This window comes from Temnothorax longispinosus, chromosome 5 (assembly GCF_030848805.1).
Source record: "Temnothorax longispinosus isolate EJ_2023e chromosome 5, Tlon_JGU_v1, whole genome shotgun sequence".
NCBI lineage: Eukaryota > Metazoa > Arthropoda > Insecta > Hymenoptera > Formicidae > Temnothorax > Temnothorax longispinosus.
The window spans coordinates 13,566,308-13,586,100 of NC_092362.1; the positions used below are offsets into that span (position 1 = coordinate 13,566,308).

The window sequence follows — 19,793 nt, forward strand, 5'->3', positions numbered from 1 at the left end:
CGCTTAATTCTACTTTACACACCTACGATTTCAAACGCATCGCGGCAACATACATTGGCGTCACGGTAATATCGGTTCTGATGGAGAACGACCGATTATAATATGATTACTTATTATTCTGACTAGAATAAATAAATCCTTTATTAAAGCAAATAGTGAAGAATTAATAGGTAATAATTCGATGTCGCGAAATAATGAACACAAGGTATTACTAGATGTACGAGAAAATACAAATCCATATGTTTAAAATATAAATGTAAATATATCGATGATCTCGTATCACGAGGTGAACGCGCATCGTTGAAGAATAGAGCAAATATTCCAATGGGTCTCGTAGCTTACCTAAGGCGCCGAATAAATTAAGTGAAATCTCGGTATTGATAGAAGAAATTGCAGTTTATTGGCCGTTTAGAAATTCGTGTCGTAATCAGGATGGTGACGGGTCGACAGGTTCATGGTACTGTCGTAACCGTACTTGCTGCTCGTGTGCGAGGGATTGTAATAATAACCGTTCCACTCAGATCGCCAACTGTCGTACATATTGTATTTCTTGTTATCGTGGAAGGATTTGTCAACCAGAATCTGAAAAAGGGACGAGTCCAGGGTAAGCACCGTACGTCCGATATGCACGAGGCTTATGACATTGCGTCGCGCGTTCATTCACCTTGTTAGAAGTCGATTCGAAGGACTTGTCGTTCCAAGAGACGTCGGGATCGGTCCATATTGTGTGCACCGGCTTTGAGTAGTCGCTCGATCTGTGACTCGACGTGTGCTTAGCCACTTCTTCCTCGTAAATGGTGGACATGGTCGGCTTCAGCTTCGATCCGCTTTGTCTGTTGACGAGCTGGAAAGTGACGTCATTCATTATCTCTGATTGTATGACTGCGCCAAGATTTTGAGCACGCTTGACACTTACCACAGACACACCAAACACGATAATAAATAGTAAACCTCCGACACCTATCACTATTACCGCGATCGCCCATTGAGGTATCAATCTATCATCTTTCTCGATATATTGTGGCATATTTACTTTAGGTATGACTGTAAAGAAAAATAATACATGTAGGTATAATTAACAATTAAAATATCAAAGAGAAAGAAAATTTTGATAACATACCTACGAAATCAGTGTACTTAGGATCGATAGTAAACATTCCCATTCTTAATGGACCTTTCGTGGTCGTTTCATTCCACCGATTGGCGTTGTATGTCCTGAGCGAGTCGTGGAAAATCACTTTAAGTTCCTGCGTGTTCACTTTCTGCTGTAAATTGTTTAGCTCGACAAAGTAGTCTACTAGGATGCTGCCTTGACTGAAAGTGAACCATTATATCTTTGCTGAGACTTGATACGAAATCGATTAAAGTATGATATAGTGATGTCTAATGTACGATTCGCAAAAAATTCTATGCGACAATAAGAATCTTACTATTTGTGCAAATAATGATTACACTTCTAAAATTATCTTCCATGCTTATTTTTTGACACCATTGCTCTAAATTATAAAAGATTACCTGAAGGAGTCAATCCTTATATTTTTGTACCACGTCATTAAAACGCTGGATTTCGAGAATATAAAATTCATCTGAAAAAAGAAAAAAAAACATATATATGTATGATTTAAATGTGACAAACATGTTTCGTAAAGTTAATGGGAAGCTTAGCCAAAGGTGTACCTCTCGTTCCACGTGATTCGCAAGTTCTTGCCATTCGCGAGTGTTCCGATCGAGCAGTTCTGGCACCCACGTCGCGTTTCCAATGATACGTATCGTCCCGGCGACCTCGCACTCGTCGTCGCACACGCCAGGAGTTGTCGGCCTCGGTGTCGTCGTCGTCGTCGTCGATGTCGACGACGTGCTCGAAATCTCGTTCGTGCTAGGAATGAGCGATATGTTCACCGATGCTACCGTAGCCGTGCGCGCTGCTTCCAGTAACTTCTCGATAGAGATCGGCGTGGTGGACGGAGTTGGCCATCCGGTAAACTCCGTAGTAGCTCTGAAATTTGTCTCTCTCTTAGCACGATTGTTATTAGATACGATACTATTTTGCACTACTTTGTAACATGATTCTTGACGAACGAAAAATTGTAATTCATAATGAATGTGAACAAAAGACGTTGACGAATAAAATTTCTGAAGAGATCACTAAAAGAAGAGCTATTCTTTTAATAATAATTAAGGTGTAACGTTGTAAGACTGACTTACCGAGTCGGCCATCCCTTTTGTATTTTTGGCGTCACCGCGCCTGGACCGTCCCCACGTGGAGTTTGCGGAGTGGTTATTTTGTGAATCGGCTTTCGACCGCCTGGTCTGCTGGGAAACACGATTTTCAAGCTACCGGCTTTCTTCGTGGTAGGCTCGGAATCGGTTCGTTCTGTGACCGTTACATTCTGCTCGCTGTTCGCGTCGCCAGTAGGTTTGCTGTCCGGCTCAAGGTCCTTTTTTTGTTCGTAATCCTTAGGTACGAAGGCGGAGATATCGACTTTGGAAGACGCGAAGAGATCTTGGATAGACGGGGCGATCTTTTCTGGAGAGACGCCTGTACTTTTCGCTGTTGTTGTCGTCGTCGTCGTCGTAGTAGTAGTAGTAGTAGTAGTATCTTTTGACTTGGATTCTTCCTCAACCTTCTTTTTGTCATAGCCAGGTGGTAGGAGAGACGAAATGTCGACCTTGGATTTGGCGAGGATTTCACTGAGGAGGGAACTCTCCGTGGCAGCTATCTCTTCTTTTTTTAGCTTGTATCCTGGCGGTAGGAATGCGCTAATATCTTGGACGACAATGCTGGCTTTAGGTTTCGTTCGTGGTGTCGTCGATGTGGTCTTTGTCTCTGCTGCTTCCGTGGACGTCGGTTTCGAAGAAGGCCATCTGAAAGAAAAATGACAATAACTATCATTGGTAACTTTTTTAACTATCAATTGAATCTTGATTCATCAATACAATTGCAAAGTCTAATAAGCGTACTTTGTCGTTCTTGTTACTGATAATTCAAAAATTTATATGTGGATAAAACTCATTTCCGCCAATTATTATTTATCTGATATGCGACTATAGATAAATATATATTACACTCGCAAATTTTACATCTTTTAATCCTTTCAAAAATTTATGCGACATATCCAACCTGAAATTTATCTTGGAAACCGCACTTGGGGTGGTTCCTCTCGACACGTACGTTCGAGGCAGCAAACCTTCCAGGGAGTCGAGCGTGGTTTCAAATCGCGGCTTCGCCGTGCTGGTGCTAGTGTTGTTCAATTTTTTGTCGTTGTAACGTCGTGGGATAAACTTGCTGATAACCGGCGTCTTGGCTGTGGTAGTGAAACTCCTGCGAGTCGTCGTCGTCGTCGTGCGATCGCGCTCGGCTAATACGTCCAGCTGCAACGTGTTGCCGGCGTTTCGGAAGCCACCGGTGCCCAGGATAGCCGCCGGCAAGAGATCGCTGGATAGCTTGGATTGCGCCCAGTCAAGCTTGTCGATGATGCTCTCCGTGGACGGTGGTTGCGACGTCTTCTTGCCCTCGAGCGACCCGCCGTGCGCCTCCACCTGCTCCACGCGATCTATCACCGGAAACGGTAGGAAGCGCGCGCCCGATACGCTGCGGCTGGTCTGCACGGAAGCTAGGATCCTCGCGGAGTCCTCCGTGGTCACTTCCGGGTGTCCCTCGGTTGTCTCGGTTGTCTCGGTTAATGAGGACGACGACGACGACGGAGGCGGCGGTGCGATTTGCTCCGTGGTGGCCGGCGAGACCGTCGTCGGCACCGATATCGTGCCGTTCACCACGCTCTTCGTGGTCACCACGGACACCACGGCACCGCCTATCAGGATGGAACTGACCTCGGCGGAGACGTTCTCCGGCTCCTCCTTCTCCTCGAGGACAGACGCACCGAGTGTAGTGAACGTTTTGTCACTGCCCTCCATGGACGAGCCTTCCTCCAACTCCGTCGACGATACCGGATTGTCGACTTCCTCCTCCTTCTCCTCGACGATTCGCGACGAGTTGGAAGTCGACTCGTGCGAAACGTCTTTATCTCTCTTCTCAAGAGCTCCGTGCTCTGATTCCGACGATAAATTCCCTGATGTGACATCCTCCTCTTCAGATTCCATGTTTAGATAGTCGTTTTCGCCGTCTAAAACCGGGGAAATAAGAAGAGATTATTATTCGAAGAATTTTCGAAAAAAGATCTGAGATCCTTTATGACACACCAAATTAATGATATACAAGAATTGTGATACGAAGATTGTTACGTGTGTATCCACGAGAGGAGAAATAAATAATAATAATAATTACGGTGATTAGAAACGACCGATTCGAGGCTCACCTGCGTTGTCGTATCGGGTACGATTAGCGTTTTCGTACTCGTCGTAATAATAATACGTATTGTCGTCCTGATTCGTCGGGAGATCTTCGAGGTAATCCCCATCCCTGTCTATCGCATCGGTATTCGACACGCTGCTAGTTTCCGGCGGAGATCTCTCTTTCTTCATTACGCCATTCACGGTATCAGAGGGATCTTTCTTCTCCTCCTCTACCTCTTCTACCTCTTCTACCTCCTCTCCATCCCCCTCGACCTCTTCCTCTTCGTGCTTATCTTCATCTTCGTATTCCTCGGCGTCGTACGTCAGCTTAGGTTCCTTTTCCTCCTCCACCTCTTCCGTCTCCACGTGATCGCCTCCCCCCTTCGATTTCGATGTGTCCATCACATTGTTCTCCGCCAGCGAATGCGCCAGCGATGCATCGACCCCGTTGCTGGACGGCGATGCATTTCGGTCTTGCTTCTCGTACACCGAATTCGTTGGTATCAGCTGCGAGAGCCTGTCCCAGGATCGAGCTGTTTCTGAAAGTTAATCAGACAGTAGACATGATTTGTAATATATTATCAATAAGAATGTGATTTTCAAGGCGTTCTCAATTTCTTTTTTTTTTTTTTGCGTAGCAACTCTTTCCTCTGTAGTAGGAAAATATTTTTCACAGAATTTGATATCGAACGTGCATGTTTTTCAACAGCAATATTTACGCACGTAGGGATTTGTCTCGCAAAGTCGAGTTATACTGCTTGAAAATCTTGGAAAAAGCGAGGACGCGCTTTCTAATATTGCTTTCTGTGCTCCGTAAGTACATCCGATCCACAAAAAGAAACGACCTTAATTTCTTTGATTTATATATGTATTTTTCGAGGACAATTCTTTCTCTTAGATTGAACCGCTTGTGCATCTGTGACAAAACTTACAGGAGACAAATCGTATTCTTTGCTTGATATATTCTTTCTACTTGCGAGCCATCACCAGCGCTTTCTTCAGCGACATACAAAAACGTAGCGACGTGACTTTTACTCGCTCTTCGTTAATCGCGGGAAACCGCGACGGTCTTCAGCGGCCGATTTTCGACGGCCGTTTCCGCGTAATTGTTGCTCGAGGTACGGCATACGATAATACGACGGCGGTTATCCCGACCGAGCTCACAATGCACGAGACAGAATGCATTATCGTAAGCAAGGTGAAAGGCGAAGTATCGCGCATTTCGCCGCGGCACCGTGCATTTAAAGCCGAGTCGCGCGGGCATAATTTATTAGCGGTTTGCGCAATATACTAGCGAATAAAAATCCCGCGGGATGGATATTTACTTCGGTGCACGTGTCGAAGGAGGCAAGCTTGTGGATACGCCTGAATGGAAGATAGAGAGCAGCGAGAAGTAACGTAACGAGCGCGATATTACATCTCGCGCTACAATAAAGGCACGAGATACACATCAATGTGTCAAGGGAGAGAGGGAAATAAATCGCGTAATATACATTCTACGGAACATACATTTTACGGAAATAATGCAACAATCTAAAGTAAGGACAACGACACCTTCTCTGATTAGATCTCGACAAAGAAATCTGCTACGTAGATTAGTTTCCGTTAATATTTTACATGGCGAACAAATGATGTACGTGTTATCGAAAAAGCAAGTTGAACGTGCTTTGCACACATCACAAAAAAAAAAAACATAAAATAGCAGTTTATATATTCTTCTCGAAAAAAAATAAATTTCGAGTGTTTCGACTGCGCTTTGCTACTTGGAAAAAAAAATCAAAGAAAATAGACGCGAAGGCTCGTTTCAGTCACCCTCTATTGCCACACGTATTTTTCGCAATCATTACATAATTTCTGATCGGTTATAGACCTCGGCGGTTGAGATAAAGTCCCCCCTCTTTTCTCTTTTTGTCTCTCTTTCTAGCTATCTGTTGCTCAGCATTGAAATAATACGAGCAACTTCCACAGGTATACGCAATTCAATCCCGAAGTCCTTTTGTTGTCCACGCGGTCGTGGTGCACTCGTATTGTGTTTCAGGGTGTCGCAACTAGAATAGTTCCGTAGGCGTAAACGGCGCGATCGGATCGACGAGGAGATTTCGGAGAAAAAGTCCGAGGGCGAATATAAATTAAATCGGGATCACAAGCTTGTTTAATCCCGCGACAAATTTCTCGCTCGACCGCGATACGGCCGATTGTCGCCGCGCGCAGATTTCGAGATAATTAATCATACACGGCATAGTATATACGTGAGTACGTCGCGCTCTCTTGAAACCCGCGCGCATGATGAAGCGTTAATTGAACAGCTGTTGAAATTGCTCGACGAGCAGGAGCTCCAAGCGGGACATCTTATGAGGCAAAAGTCGGAGAAACGGGGGCAATTTTCCTCGCGCCGCGTGCGTTTCCGCGCGCGACGGAGACCTGGGCGGAAATTTTCTCTAATTTTATAAGACTCGCGAAGAATTATGTGCACGTTCTCCGTAACTCGTCCATGGCTTTCTCCCTCTTCTCCATCTCTCTCTCTCTCTCTCTCTCTCTTCTCGCGCCACTATGTAATCCGCAATAAAATTGAAAAACGGGTTGCAAAGCCATGCTCGCGTTATCGTACGCGTGCGCTCATTAATCACGGCAATCGCGCGTCCCGTAACGACCGCCGAAATGATCTACGATCGCGCGCGCGTCGCGTTTTTACCGCGCGTCGCCGTGAGTTATGCGGCCGCAAATAGCCGGGATAATTATAATTACGGCCGGCCGGCCGGCCGGCCGGCCGATCACATTCACCACGCTTCACAATCGGTCCGGGATTAATAGATCGGCGCATGGGGCAAGTATAAATTAAGGCGGGGTTCCCCGGCGCTACCATGGCCGCGCGGGTTGGCTCTTACAAGGTGTTTAAGCTTATCTCTCTCTTTCTCTCCCTCTCGTTCTTTTGCCTCTTGGCTCCGCTTGATGCATCGCCGCGAATCGATCGCGCACGACCCCGAGGCATCGCTTAGGGCGAAAGGTAAGAATGAGGCGTAAAGAAGAAAACGCAAACGACGCGCGGTAAAGTGATGATTGTGAGATGTGCGGCTGCTTCCATCGAGAGGCAAATCTGATTAAAGGATAAATTGGATTAGTACGTCCGTGTCCGTCGGAGATTAGCCGGTGCAGCCGGAATGGACGAGGAATAAAATACAACGTTAATAAACGATAAGATAAAACCGGCTATAGGATGTACAAGCGTGTATATAATAGACAAGTGGTGTTCCACGAACGTGAATGAAATACGTGGCTGAGGTAATCTCCGCGATAAAATAGTAAGGAACATAAATATTCCGTCTTGCGTTAAAAATCGCAATCTTCTTCCATTGTCCCGCGCCAAAGATGCGCAATGTATCGCCAGTGTATCGCTATATCCTTAAGCGCTGTTATTTTAACGGTGGGCGTTTAAGGTCGCGACGCGCAACGCGAGGATGCCGCGGTCGAAGAAAAATCCACCTCCGTAAAACGCTACGTACATCTGTGCGCCGCACGATGATTGCTACCTCGCCGGTGCGCGGTAGTAATCGGCGACGCGCATCGACGATCGGCCGCGAAATTCGTGCGTAAATATCAAATAAGAGCAACGCCGCGAGTAACGAGCGAGCGGATTAAAGTAATAAACCGCGCGCGCGTTTCGCGTTGTTCCTTTTTAATCTGGGCTGTCCGCGCGAGAGAGAATTCATCGCCGATTCGATGCGTGCTTTAATTATTATCGGTCGTTTCGCAAAAAGAGGTCGTTTTCTTTCCCTTTTATCCTTTTTTCCGTGTCGCGGGGCTGTTTGCATACGCATGTTTGCGAGACGACGAGCTCGGGGATCAGCTCCGTGCGTTATGCGACAGAGATTCCACTTGGGACGCCGCGCCGAAGCCTTCGCCTTCGCGATTCCAAGTAGGCTATATTTTATGCTTTTAACGCCGGACATTATCGCTCCGCCACGGGCAGCGATATACATGTACGCGCGAATAATGAAATCGCGGTAATAGATAATCAGTTCGCATTACTCGGGAATGGGATTAATGACTCGCGCGCGCGGGCAAAGATCCTTGTTCAACTCACTTTCAACGGGCAAACGGAGCGCGACCGCGACGTCGTTCGCGCAATACATGCTTTGTTACGTTTCCACTCGACTTGCTCCGGAATTCTTAACGAAATTCTTAATCCACCCGAAGGGTTTCTCTCCGTAAAAGAAGAGCAAGATTTTTTTTATGAATTTTGCATTTATAAATAAAGAGAGAGAATATTTACATGTAATAAAACAACATCAATTTACATCTACGTTATTTTTTTATTGTTGTAATATTACCAATATCCTATAATTCCGTCTATCGGCGTCTATCTTTCTAGACAAATCTAAAGAATGACAAGGGCGATGTTACGATCTGAGAATTAAAATTCTTAAAATTTCAAAAGAACCATCGATAAAGTGCTAAATGCCATTATTTCACGTCGCGAACAAGACATTTTGAAATGAGTTTAATTTTCCGCACTGATGAGATAATGAATAGAGACAATGCTATGAGAGCGTTACGAGATTGTTATGCGTAACTTATGTAACTCGGTAACTTTTCAAAATATCTCACGCACGTCCACGCGTCGTGAACGTATCGCGAAGGCACGGGGTTTGATTTTTAGCGCCCGTTTATGAGAGGGGGGGGGACCGTGGTGAATTCTAGTCGCACGTGGAAATATCTCGAAAAGAGCGTGTCGAGAGCGTGTTTTCGCGGTTCGCGTTAACGCGATCATTCAAGCGGATCCTTCCCCTTTTCGGGGCCACGCCGACGAGCGTTTCTCACCCGACATCAAATATCAAACGCGCGTACTTATCGGCCCGATCGCCGGTGCGCTGGCGTAATTCGAAAACTCTTACATGGTCAGTTTAACGTGCACTTCCTCGTGCGAGATATACTTTCACGACCGGGACACGGCGAGGAAGTGTCCGCTCGATCGGAGTTGTAACCGAAGGCTTAGGCAACGTGAAGCCTGCGGCCGCTCTCCTTTCGATCGTCCTTCGTTCAATTCAAACGCCTGCCTAGTGCCTGCATGCTGCATGAATTCCTAGATCGCACGCGCGATGTATTACCGAGCGACGGCTGCGTCTTGTACTTAAATTTATTATTGTGCAGTTACATTATAATTGAACAACATAGAGAGCGTGTTTACGCATTCAGCGTTTCAATGAAGAAAGCGTTAAAATGCGATGACGTGGATCTTATCGCTGTAGTAAAAATGCGATAAATTGGATTTTATTATACACATAAACATACAGATAAACTTTTTTAGACTTTAATGGTAATGGTTGGAAAAGTAAATCGACTCTTCTTCGGGAAAAGCTTCGTTATTTCGTTTAGTAATTAAAATTAACTAATGAAAAGTATGTCGAGAAAACATCGTTTCGAGTCTATAATTTCTCTTTGCTTCTCGCATTTGCATTTTGATGTCAACGCTTCTAGCCCATCTACATGAAAAGCAAAATGACGAGCCACTTTCTACAAACTTGCTTTGAATTTTATCAAAGGTAGTTTGTACCAGTTATTTATATCATTCTCATCAGGATTTCGTATTATTCTAATTTTCTTTTATCCACCTGCAAGTAAACCGTAAGTCTCACTGATATGCGACTTGAAAATCTCCGTGTCATATTAAAATATTTGTCTCTACATTTCTAAAGCTTTTTTCTTGAATATATTGCTCGCAATTTCTCCTTCTCCTCCAAGTACCTATTTATGCACATACTGATAAAAAAATAAATTCAGTTTTGACTTTTGCGAATCTTGTAAGATTTAATTATTCCCGCGTATCTATTACGAGAAAGTACGTTCATTGCATTTTTGGATACCTAAAATACCGATTTCTGAAAGTTTTCGTTCAGATATATCGAGAACATCCTCGTGAAATCGAAGAATCGTCCGACGTCGCGAATAGCATATTCAAAGGTTTCTCACGCTTGCCGAATGTTGCTTGACGATTTCGTTACTCCAGTTATGTTAATAACTGGGCAAAGTGCAAAACTCGTTCTCGTTCGAGAGGGAGATGGGGAGGAGGAGGAGGGCGCGTTGCACGATTATGAAATCACCAGACCGGCCCGCTCTGATACCAATAACAAACTCAGATCCGCTTAAACTTTGCCACTGACACTTGGGTCTGGTGCACAGATCTCGCACCTTACGATCGCTCCATTTCCCGTCGCACGCGCGGAAACATTGACACGGCCGCACGTTGCCATCACACGTGTGGCAATCGGGTTCGAGAGTCCTGATTCTCGCGTTTATTATACCGTGAAGCCTGTTATCTAACCCGTCCGCGGGGCACACGCGAGCGCGAGGACGTGCGCGGAGTTGCAGGGAAAAAGAAAATGTTTTGCGTACACGCACGACCACTGGTTGCCGTTTCTTCCGTGATAGCGAAAACGAGGCCTAAATACGGAACACACACGCGGTATGTCGATACGAAACGTGCAATGCTTGCACGCACGAAAGGGATACTTTCTAACTCGGCCGCTCGTTATTGATTTGAATGAAAGCTATCTTTTCCAGCGGTTGATTTCGTCGACGATATATCACAGCTAACGGTATTACAGCACGTTGGCGTATAGTATAAATAATTAAATATTGTTGAAAAATATCAGGAATGATGTTTAAATCAAGATGCCTCTAAAAAGAATCTAATGAGAAATGTCTCTCTATATGAGACTACTTTTATGGTTTTTATCTTTATTCAGTGAATATTTTTGTGTACGAATTAATGCGAAGACAAATTTGCGACGGAGATAGTCGAGCGGTAAATAAATGTTTTGTCAGTTAACATTCTATTATTTGCCTCTCGCAAATTCATATTAAATATAAGTCAATATTAATGATATTACGCATTGCAAAAGTTTGTAATTACTGCAAAAATCAGTAGCAGAACACTGAAAGAAATAGCGTTAATTTGCGAATAAAAAGTGTGTTATACGTTCACCCGCATGTTTAATTAAGGCACGCTGGAAATTTCTTAAATGAAAGAGAAGCGGCAGCGAAAGAACGTGAGGTGAAATAGAGTGTAACGAGTAGACAGGTAGTAAACACGTAGCTGGCACCTTAACATAGCTGCACCTAGCTGCAGAGCGAGAGAGAGAGAGGCGGGGGGAGGGAAGGGGAGTAATAGACGAACAGAGTAAATACAACATATGTGCACACCTCCTAGATTTTATTTTTTACTTATCTATATGACTTTATAAACTTTCTCTAAAATCTCCTCGAATGCTACCGCTACTCTCTACAGAAAAATCACGTTATTGCTATTACGTAGAGAAATTTGCTACGCATATGTTATTACACTTTCTCGAGTGTGTAGTTTTCTTTCCGCAGAAGGAATTTTCTAAATTATATCCCAACGTACGCGATTTTAATATGATAAAGATCCCATCTCTTATAATGGGGTGCAACCATATATTGCGATTAAATAAGTATATGGAAACGATCAGCCTTACATAATCCAAAACCGTTTTCTTTTGCCAGTAAAAAGATCTAGGTTTCCACAAGTCGTATGGATTTTAAGCAGCCATTACGTGAACAATTTCTTTATGTTCTAAGTTTAATCCTAGACATACTTAAAAGGTCAATTTCATTGACTTCTAAGGTGTGGCCCAAGTAGCTGGAGGCCACGTTGTAAGTAAAATCTCTAGCATCTTAGTTTTAATCGAGCCAAATGTTATAAGATTCAAAGAAATAAGCCGACTGATTATTAACTCGAGATGACGAAAAGACAAGAAAATTTTAATTGTATCCTTGACAAATAATTCGAGGTTTACGTGAAATTTTGGGCCATGTCTCAGTTGTTATAATACTTCATAGTTACAGATATTATAATAATTCTCTGCGGGAAAAGAAATATCTAGGTATATCGAATTTTCAAAAACTACGTAGACGATGTGGGGGAGATTGGGGCTGGTTGTTACAGGGGTAAAATAATACAGCTATTAAAAGTAGGTTCATGAAACCGTCTATAAGAAACGCTAGATTATAGCGATAAACGCATTTTGAAGCTAAATAATCATACATTTCATAATTGTTGGCGTTTTTTAGACGGTTTCATGATGAACTTGCATTTTATAGCTGTATCATTTTACCCCTGTAATAACCAGCCCCAGTCTTCCTTACTGTCGCAGACTTTATGTGAGCTCTATATATCGAAGAGATAAACGATCGCGCGTCGTTGCGAATGTGGAGTGTGGAGCTAGGACTCCGGCTTCGTAACGCGAATTTCCGTTGGGCAATCGCGGTGTTTCCTTCGGGGAGCAGAATTAATACATTACATTCTTGGCCTCCGAACGACGTGTCGGACTTTCCCAATCTCACGATTTCTCGCTCGCGATGTTGCGAGGCGTCTCTGATAACCACCGCCCGTGGAGGATCATCGGATTGGGAGGCGTCCGGATGCAATTATCACAAGTTCCCGGACGCCTCCCTGAGACGCAAGGTAGGTCACCCGTGGGGTTTTAGTGGGTAGGCTACGCGCGGCGAACTTTATTAAATCCGTCGCGCGTGGAACCCACACTCCCCTCGTCCTCTCCCCGGAGGGCGGGGGGGGTCTTCCCCTCCATAACACCTGGAGGGGCTCTGGGTCACATACCTGTCCTGACTTCAGCCAGAACAGGGAGCCCAGAGTTGAAGATTTCCCCACGTAAAAAAAAAAAAAAAAAAAAAAATCATCGGATGGACGGATGGGCGCGTCGCGAATCAGATCCGATTGAGAGAAAAGGCATCGGCACCTCCGGGAAACGAGACGCACGGGGAAGGTCATCTGCGAGCTCCGCGCGCCTGTATTTCTCAACACGATATCGACGCTCCGAATTCCTCGATCGCATGCATGAGGAACGGCGAAAACGAAAGAGAGAAAGAAGGCGCGCCGCAAGAAGGCGCATTACGACGAGGCGTACGCGTGAAAACGGAAAGCGCGGAGGATCTAATACCATCCTCGAAGTGGGTCAAGTATTAATCAAACATTCGATACGGATTAATTGATCACCTCGTCAACTACTTTGCAAATGCATGCACCGGAACGGATTTAACGTTCATCTCTCCTTTTCAATCAATACCTTTCGTTCAGAAATATTTTCATATTTCAATTTGTATAATTACATATTTTTGATTATTATATTTATTCTCCGAAACTTTTTAACGTCGGATTATTATTATTGAAGATATTTATTCGTCGTCGTGCAAACAAGACTTTTATCACGATCCTCCCTTACAATGCGCAATCCCTGCAATTTATATTCCAGATCTGCGTACGCATTTGGCGTTTCAAGGTGCGTGAGGACTACTCCTCCGCGCGGCCGTGACAAGGCAGCAGCGCGCGCGTGCGATTGCGACAAAATATCATCGCGATATCGACGCTGCTCCTCGCAAAGCGAAGAGACGGCGGAAAATCTCTCGGTCGGGAATGCTCTCGGTATTTTTACGCTGATCCGATACGTTCCATTCAGCTGGAATCGCACGCGCAAATTTTTTTCCCCCCGTCGTGGTTGTCCCGGCCTCAGGAGCCAACCCGTTAGGACAGTCTAAATGTGGAAGGTCGTTCGTTGGCACCGGCACCGGCCGCAGCCCGGCCCTTAACACCGTCGAAATTCCTGGGACCTTTAGCGCCAGCCTCGAAACGCCCTCGTGATGAACAAAGACGCCGAGAAAGAGACAAGAGGGAGGTAGGAGAGCAAGAATTGGAATGCGAAGCGGAGCGAAAAGGAGCTTGGCCGGACGACCGCGCTCGTCCGCGTGACGTAGGGATTATTTTGGGATCGCGCGCGGATTCGAACAGCAGATCAGAGGAGGACCCGCCGCGGTCGTTTCACTTTCTACCGGATCGGAAATTTTCGAGCGGGGCAAAAGTTGCCTCGACCTTTTCGAGGAAGCCTCGCGCGCCGCGCGAGATTTCATTAAAGTCACGCGCGATTGCGAGAAACTTTCACGGATTGATGCCTCGTCGTAGTCACCGATTGCCGCCGGTTTTTCAATTCTACAAAAAATAACGGATCCTGACTTGAAAATAATCGATTTAAAGATAGCGATTTTTTCGTTTCTCTTTTCAAGATAAAAAATATCAGACATTTCTGTTTGCGTTTGACATTAAAAAGATGAATCTTGATTGCTTTTTAAATACTTTTTAAATGCTTTTTAAATGTTGCGTTAAATTAGGTAACTTCTTCAGCCTGCATGGATATTGATGTACGTCTTGAGCAAGATCGTCAGTGGACTGTGTGTGTGTGTGTGTGTGTGTGCCTCGATGCTTCTCGGGTAGAATAAAAAATTTGTTCTTCATTAAACCACGAAAGACGTCCAACATTGAAAGATGACAAGTTGCGACATGTCCAGCAGCGACATAGCTTCTGCGAAATAATAATCAATTTCGTATCCAATTGCCGAGAGACGGAGAGACAATGTAATACTCTGAGATAATCCGCGTAACTGCAGAAATCTTGCAAATTGTGCAAATTCGCGAGACCTTAATGACAGCGTCGCGTGCGTTCACGTTCACCTCGGAAATCTCAGAATGCGAACAACGAATGCGCGTTTCTCGCACGTCCATGCGTAACGCGTGGCGCGATTGTTCGACAATCATTTGCCAATCCGTCGTGTTCGCGTGCGTCCGACGATAAGCGTAACAATGGCGAACAAAGGCAAGGTTGCGAAGGATGGCTGCGCCCGCATAGCGCTCGGTATTACAAATCGCGACGCGACGGGGGGAAAGGGAGTCCGTTCGACAAGGGCGCGGTACCGCGATAGCCCGTCGTCCATTAGGTCCCCGACAATAAGGTCCCGAGTCCGGCGCTCGCTGTCGCCACTCCGCACTCCGCAACCGTATCGCAATTCTATTGTATCGCGGATCGCGCGCTTACCACTGCCGCGGAATTACGTGGCGCGGGCAAACATCGCGGTCGGCTCGTGACCGCCGACCATTCGGACCATTATCCGCGCGCGAACGACGCGACGTTCCGTTCTGCGGTTGCGGCAAGGGGATATTTTCGAGTATCGAGTGGCTACGGCCGCGGCCGCGTCAGACGCCGGATCGAGGGAACGAGTAAGACTCCTGGCATTTCGCAAGAGACGCGCGGGTTGTCGCGGATAGATTCTGTCATTTCCTGACGGTGATTCCTACGCTGTTAGTTAAATATCAAAGAATGTTATTTTTAACCACCACATTTTTTTCTGTGCCGAAATTTATTATTTTAACTCCATTGGTTTGAGTTAAATTAATAGTATTTTAATTAAATTAACGACATATATATATTAAGTAGAAGCAGTGGCGATCTATAGGAATGGTTAAAAATGACTGAAATTGAGTGTACTTGAACAGTGTATGACTATAATGTAGATCAACCTTTCATCTGGAAAGGTCCAAGCACTTTTCCAGCTACTGGTGATTAAAAATAAGGAGACAATAAATTTTATCGGAGGCTCCAAGTAATGATAGTATATAGTATATTTTGATTTCGATCGATTTCAAGAGCGCATCTCGATAGAATTTTCACTTGAGGAAACTCGCGTTGGACGACGACTTCCCTTGATATGCACGCCGAAGAAGGATTGGCGTCAAACCGACCACCTGTCATTCAAGTATAATGAGGTAAAAGTAGGACACGCCGCATAAGTATGAACAATACGTAGCGTCGACTGTAAGGCGGATTTTGAGATTCCACCGGTTCTTAATCCTGATATAAGCTCGCTTTAACTCAGCGGGCGTACGACGTTACAAATCCTCAAACGTTCGAAGACTACTAGCGTGCGAAAAAAATCGCACACGTCGCGAATTTACGGATTCGTAGCCGTAAGTACATCTACGCGCGTAACGAACGAAAGAATTCGAGGAGCTATGCACACGAACGTATGGAATAGAAGATTGAAAAATGTATGAATATTTGGCACGTACACGTTTGGTGCTCGATTAATCTCGATCGTGGGAACAAAAATTCACGCGTGTCAACCTTTCTCGAAGATTATGGATTATCCTAATCGCGCATGAATTTGTAGCTAGAACACAGTTAAATATTAAAGAATGAATATTAAACTAATACCTTGAGTTAAACATTGTGTTTATTTCAACTACCATGCGTGGGGTAGTAGATAGTTGGCAAAATTTATTATTTAAACACAAAATATTATTATTTCACGTCCAATGGTTTAGTTAACGTAACATTATTTTAATTAAATTAACGACATGTTGAGGAGGAGCAGTGGCGACCTATAGGAATGCTTAAAAATGGCTGAAATTAAATTTGACACTACGCCGTTAACAGTATAAAAGACCCCTACGCCACGCGCGCTGGTGCCGTCCAACGATAGACCATAACGTTCAGATCGTGCGTGCGTGCAAAGGTCCGAAACCTCTGATCAGTCGCTCGCGTCCCGTCACTCGTGCTCGCCTCGGTTAAATATCCTTCACATTCACCGAGAAGCGTATCCATGAAAGGCTCGCGAGCGTCATTATAATGACAAGCGGAACGCGAAGCGGGCGCGGGTGCTTTAAATAACTCGCGGTTTAGCACCGGAAGTTTCTCGGCGGGGTGGTCCACCCTAGTGAGAACTTACCCTCTTGATGACCGGCGGCGACGAGCGCGCAGACCAGCAGCAGACGAAAGAGGAGGACCTGGCCGCGCGAGGCGGTCGCTCCTCGTCGACACCTCGGCATCTTCGCGGACCCCGTCCTCGATGAGTGGCTTGCACGCGGCGGGTGCCCTACGGGGTCACTCGCAGCTCATCGCGCGACCAAGAGCGACCGACCGGTCCCCATTCGACGCGGATGTCGCGTCAGCGGATCCGCGCGCCAGCGGACGTGTCAACTGTCAGTGCCGTTAGCCGCACGCGGGAAGGACCATCGCCGTCAGGCCGAAGAACGGCGCGTTCGTACGCGAGCGCGGCACGTTTGTCACTGGCCAGGGTAGAGCGGGTAGAGCGGGTAGAAAGCAAAATCCGACTTTCACTTGGCCGAGGCGCGAGCGAGCTCGAGGCGGAGCTGGCACGTCGAGGCCGCCAGGATCCACCGTCCCTTCCAACGGCCTATGGATCCCTCCTCCGTCTTCTCCTCCTCCTTCTCTTTCTCCTTCTCGGTAAAATCGAGACGGGTCTTGCCCGCTGCGTGCGTTTTGGCGCTCGTGAAAATGATCGGGGACAGGACGCGACAGCAGGACCGACGGGCAAAGGGGTACGTCGACGACGATTCCCCGATGACAATGGCTGGCGGTCCATCCGCCCTGATGACGTTCTTAGCGCCTCACGGGAATCGCGCGCGGGGAAACACCAGTTCTGCATCTCTGCGCCTTTCCATTTGCATGACTTTTAGCTTCGCGCCGGGATTGGAGTTAACTCGAGTCGACGGCTCCGATAAAACGGAATTAAGCACTTGACGCACGCAGAAGTCGATGTGCACCAACGTCTCGAAGAATTGAAAAATATATGAAGACATATAATTTATATATTTTTTAAAATAAATTATTTTGGGTAAACGTATACTTATATCGGTTTACACGTTAACCTTAATTTATTCTGTATGATCTACATCTAATTAAATGAATCACTTTCAAGTTTCTTATTCTCTGATTACATATCACAAAGAGATATATTTTTGTGTTTTCCCACCCCTCTACTTTTCACGTCGTTACGGAAGCAGAGTTAATCATCAGAGTCGACACATAATACAAATTAAATGTCAAGTAGATATGACAAGTCGGCTGGATGGAAAGTACCTGTCGCGTTTCACACAGCGATGGCATATAAAGTATCTTAAAAATGTTTTTAAAAAATGTTTCATTATTTAAAAGCAAGATCTCTTTCTCTCTCTCTTTCTTCACATTCAGTAAAAAAGGCGCAAGGACTTGAATTTAGAATAAAATTACCAAAGCAAATTTTGTCTTCTTTTTATATACATAGAATACATATATATTGAGATTCTTTATTTTTCAAATTAATTTTACCAATAATTTTCAGTGCGCTTTATATGACAAATCGATTTATTCAATTTAGATGTAATTTATATATCTTTCTGCCTATGTTTTCGATTCTTTAAATCTCTTAAAGATACGGATCGGCACTTAATTACTACTAATGTACGCTCATGCATGCGGATATCGCCAAGTATTAATAAGATCATCTTGTTACTTCTAACTGTTCACCTTGATTCTTCATTTCTGGAAACAGGTCCATCGATGAAGCCAAATGGCTCTCTCAGGATCGACGACCATGAAGGCGAAGACACGCTGAGAGATCACTATTTTCTCGGTCGAGCGAACGGCCGATGAACGTTGAACGAACTCTCAAATTCTATAGCGAAAACAATCCTTTTGCTTGCAAATTATTCGTCGCGAAAACGTTGCACACGCTCTCTGAGCGACAGTGTCGTTTTCATCCTAAATATAATACTTCTGCAACAAAAGTGTGTATCTTCAGAAAAAGAAAAAGACTTCAGTGTGCGAAAGAAACATTCAAGATCTACAAAGACGATGTAACGATGCCGATTTGCACTCCACGTGGAGCGAGCCTCGATCGTACTAATAACAGGAAACGCTGCTGCAATAATCTATCTAATCGATCGCGTTACTCGAACAGTGAGAAATACGATTCACCGCCGGCGAGCCGGGGAATCGGATTTCAGGGTCTCCCACGGCATTTCCTCGACCTCCGGGCAGGCCTTCGCAAAAATCTGCTCTCTCAAGTCCATCCTGTTACCCCACCCGTTCGTTAACCCTCACCGGTCGCGCCTGACCTTTACCAGGTCCGCCCGTACTTAACGTCGAACGTACAGATTGATTCACATCCGGACAGAGGCAGAGGCAAAAAGGCGTAGCAAGGTCGGGACAGCCGGGAGAAAGTCGGCGTCGTCGCGTGATGTACGTCGATCGGTGATGATCGCTCCGGTATCCTTTCTATGTATCACGCTTGGTATGATTAAATCCGAAGTCCGTTCTCACTTTTGTCGCCAAGTGGAAGATCATTGCGCGTCGTTCACGCGAGATTTTGTTTTCTTAAAATAATCAGAAAAAAACTTATATAATCCTCAATTATATTATTATATAATTCTCCTGATCCCCTAATTATATTGTCAAGTGAACGTACTTCGATCGCAGTTCAGTTTCAGTGAGAATGCACTTTTCGAAATGCTGAAAAATAATAACGTTTTTAAACAAAGTTGAAGGCAGCCTCTCTTTATAAAGAAGATGAAAAGATTTCAGACTGATGCTTACTCAGCAAATATCTCTACGACGCTTACACAATAAAGGCAACGAGTATTAACTAAAAGCAAAAGAAATACGTGCCTTCTCATAAAGACCAGTGTCACTCTCGCGACATCCCGAATATTTTATCGTTGTAAGAGGCTTTGCTTTCCACGAGTGCCGCGGCGGTCTTCCGTCGCGAGCACGCAGGCTGGGATGTTAAAATTTCGTAATAAGGATTCCGTGAGAATCCCAAAGTGAGACTCTGCTCCACTCTGCCCTCAATTGTTTCAC

General features: G+C 45.1%; 1 protein-coding gene across 1 annotated transcript; it reads right to left on the reverse strand.

Moving 5' to 3' along the window:
* Positions 1 to 70: 70 nt before the first annotated feature.
* On the reverse strand, positions 71 to 19,055 carry LOC139813285 (uncharacterized). The gene is made up of 10 exons (XM_071778674.1): positions 16,882 to 19,055; positions 4,317 to 4,832; positions 3,122 to 4,124; positions 2,206 to 2,865; positions 1,678 to 1,996; positions 1,516 to 1,586; positions 1,121 to 1,314; positions 917 to 1,044; positions 665 to 844; positions 71 to 582 (listed from the first exon to the last, which is right to left on the reverse strand). Exons 1-10 carry the CDS (start codon positions 16,979 to 16,981, stop codon positions 409 to 411), a joined length of 3,345 nt encoding a protein of 1,114 aa, XP_071634775.1. The 5' UTR covers positions 16,982 to 19,055; the 3' UTR covers positions 71 to 408.
* Between the last annotated feature and the right edge of the window lie 738 nt (positions 19,056 to 19,793).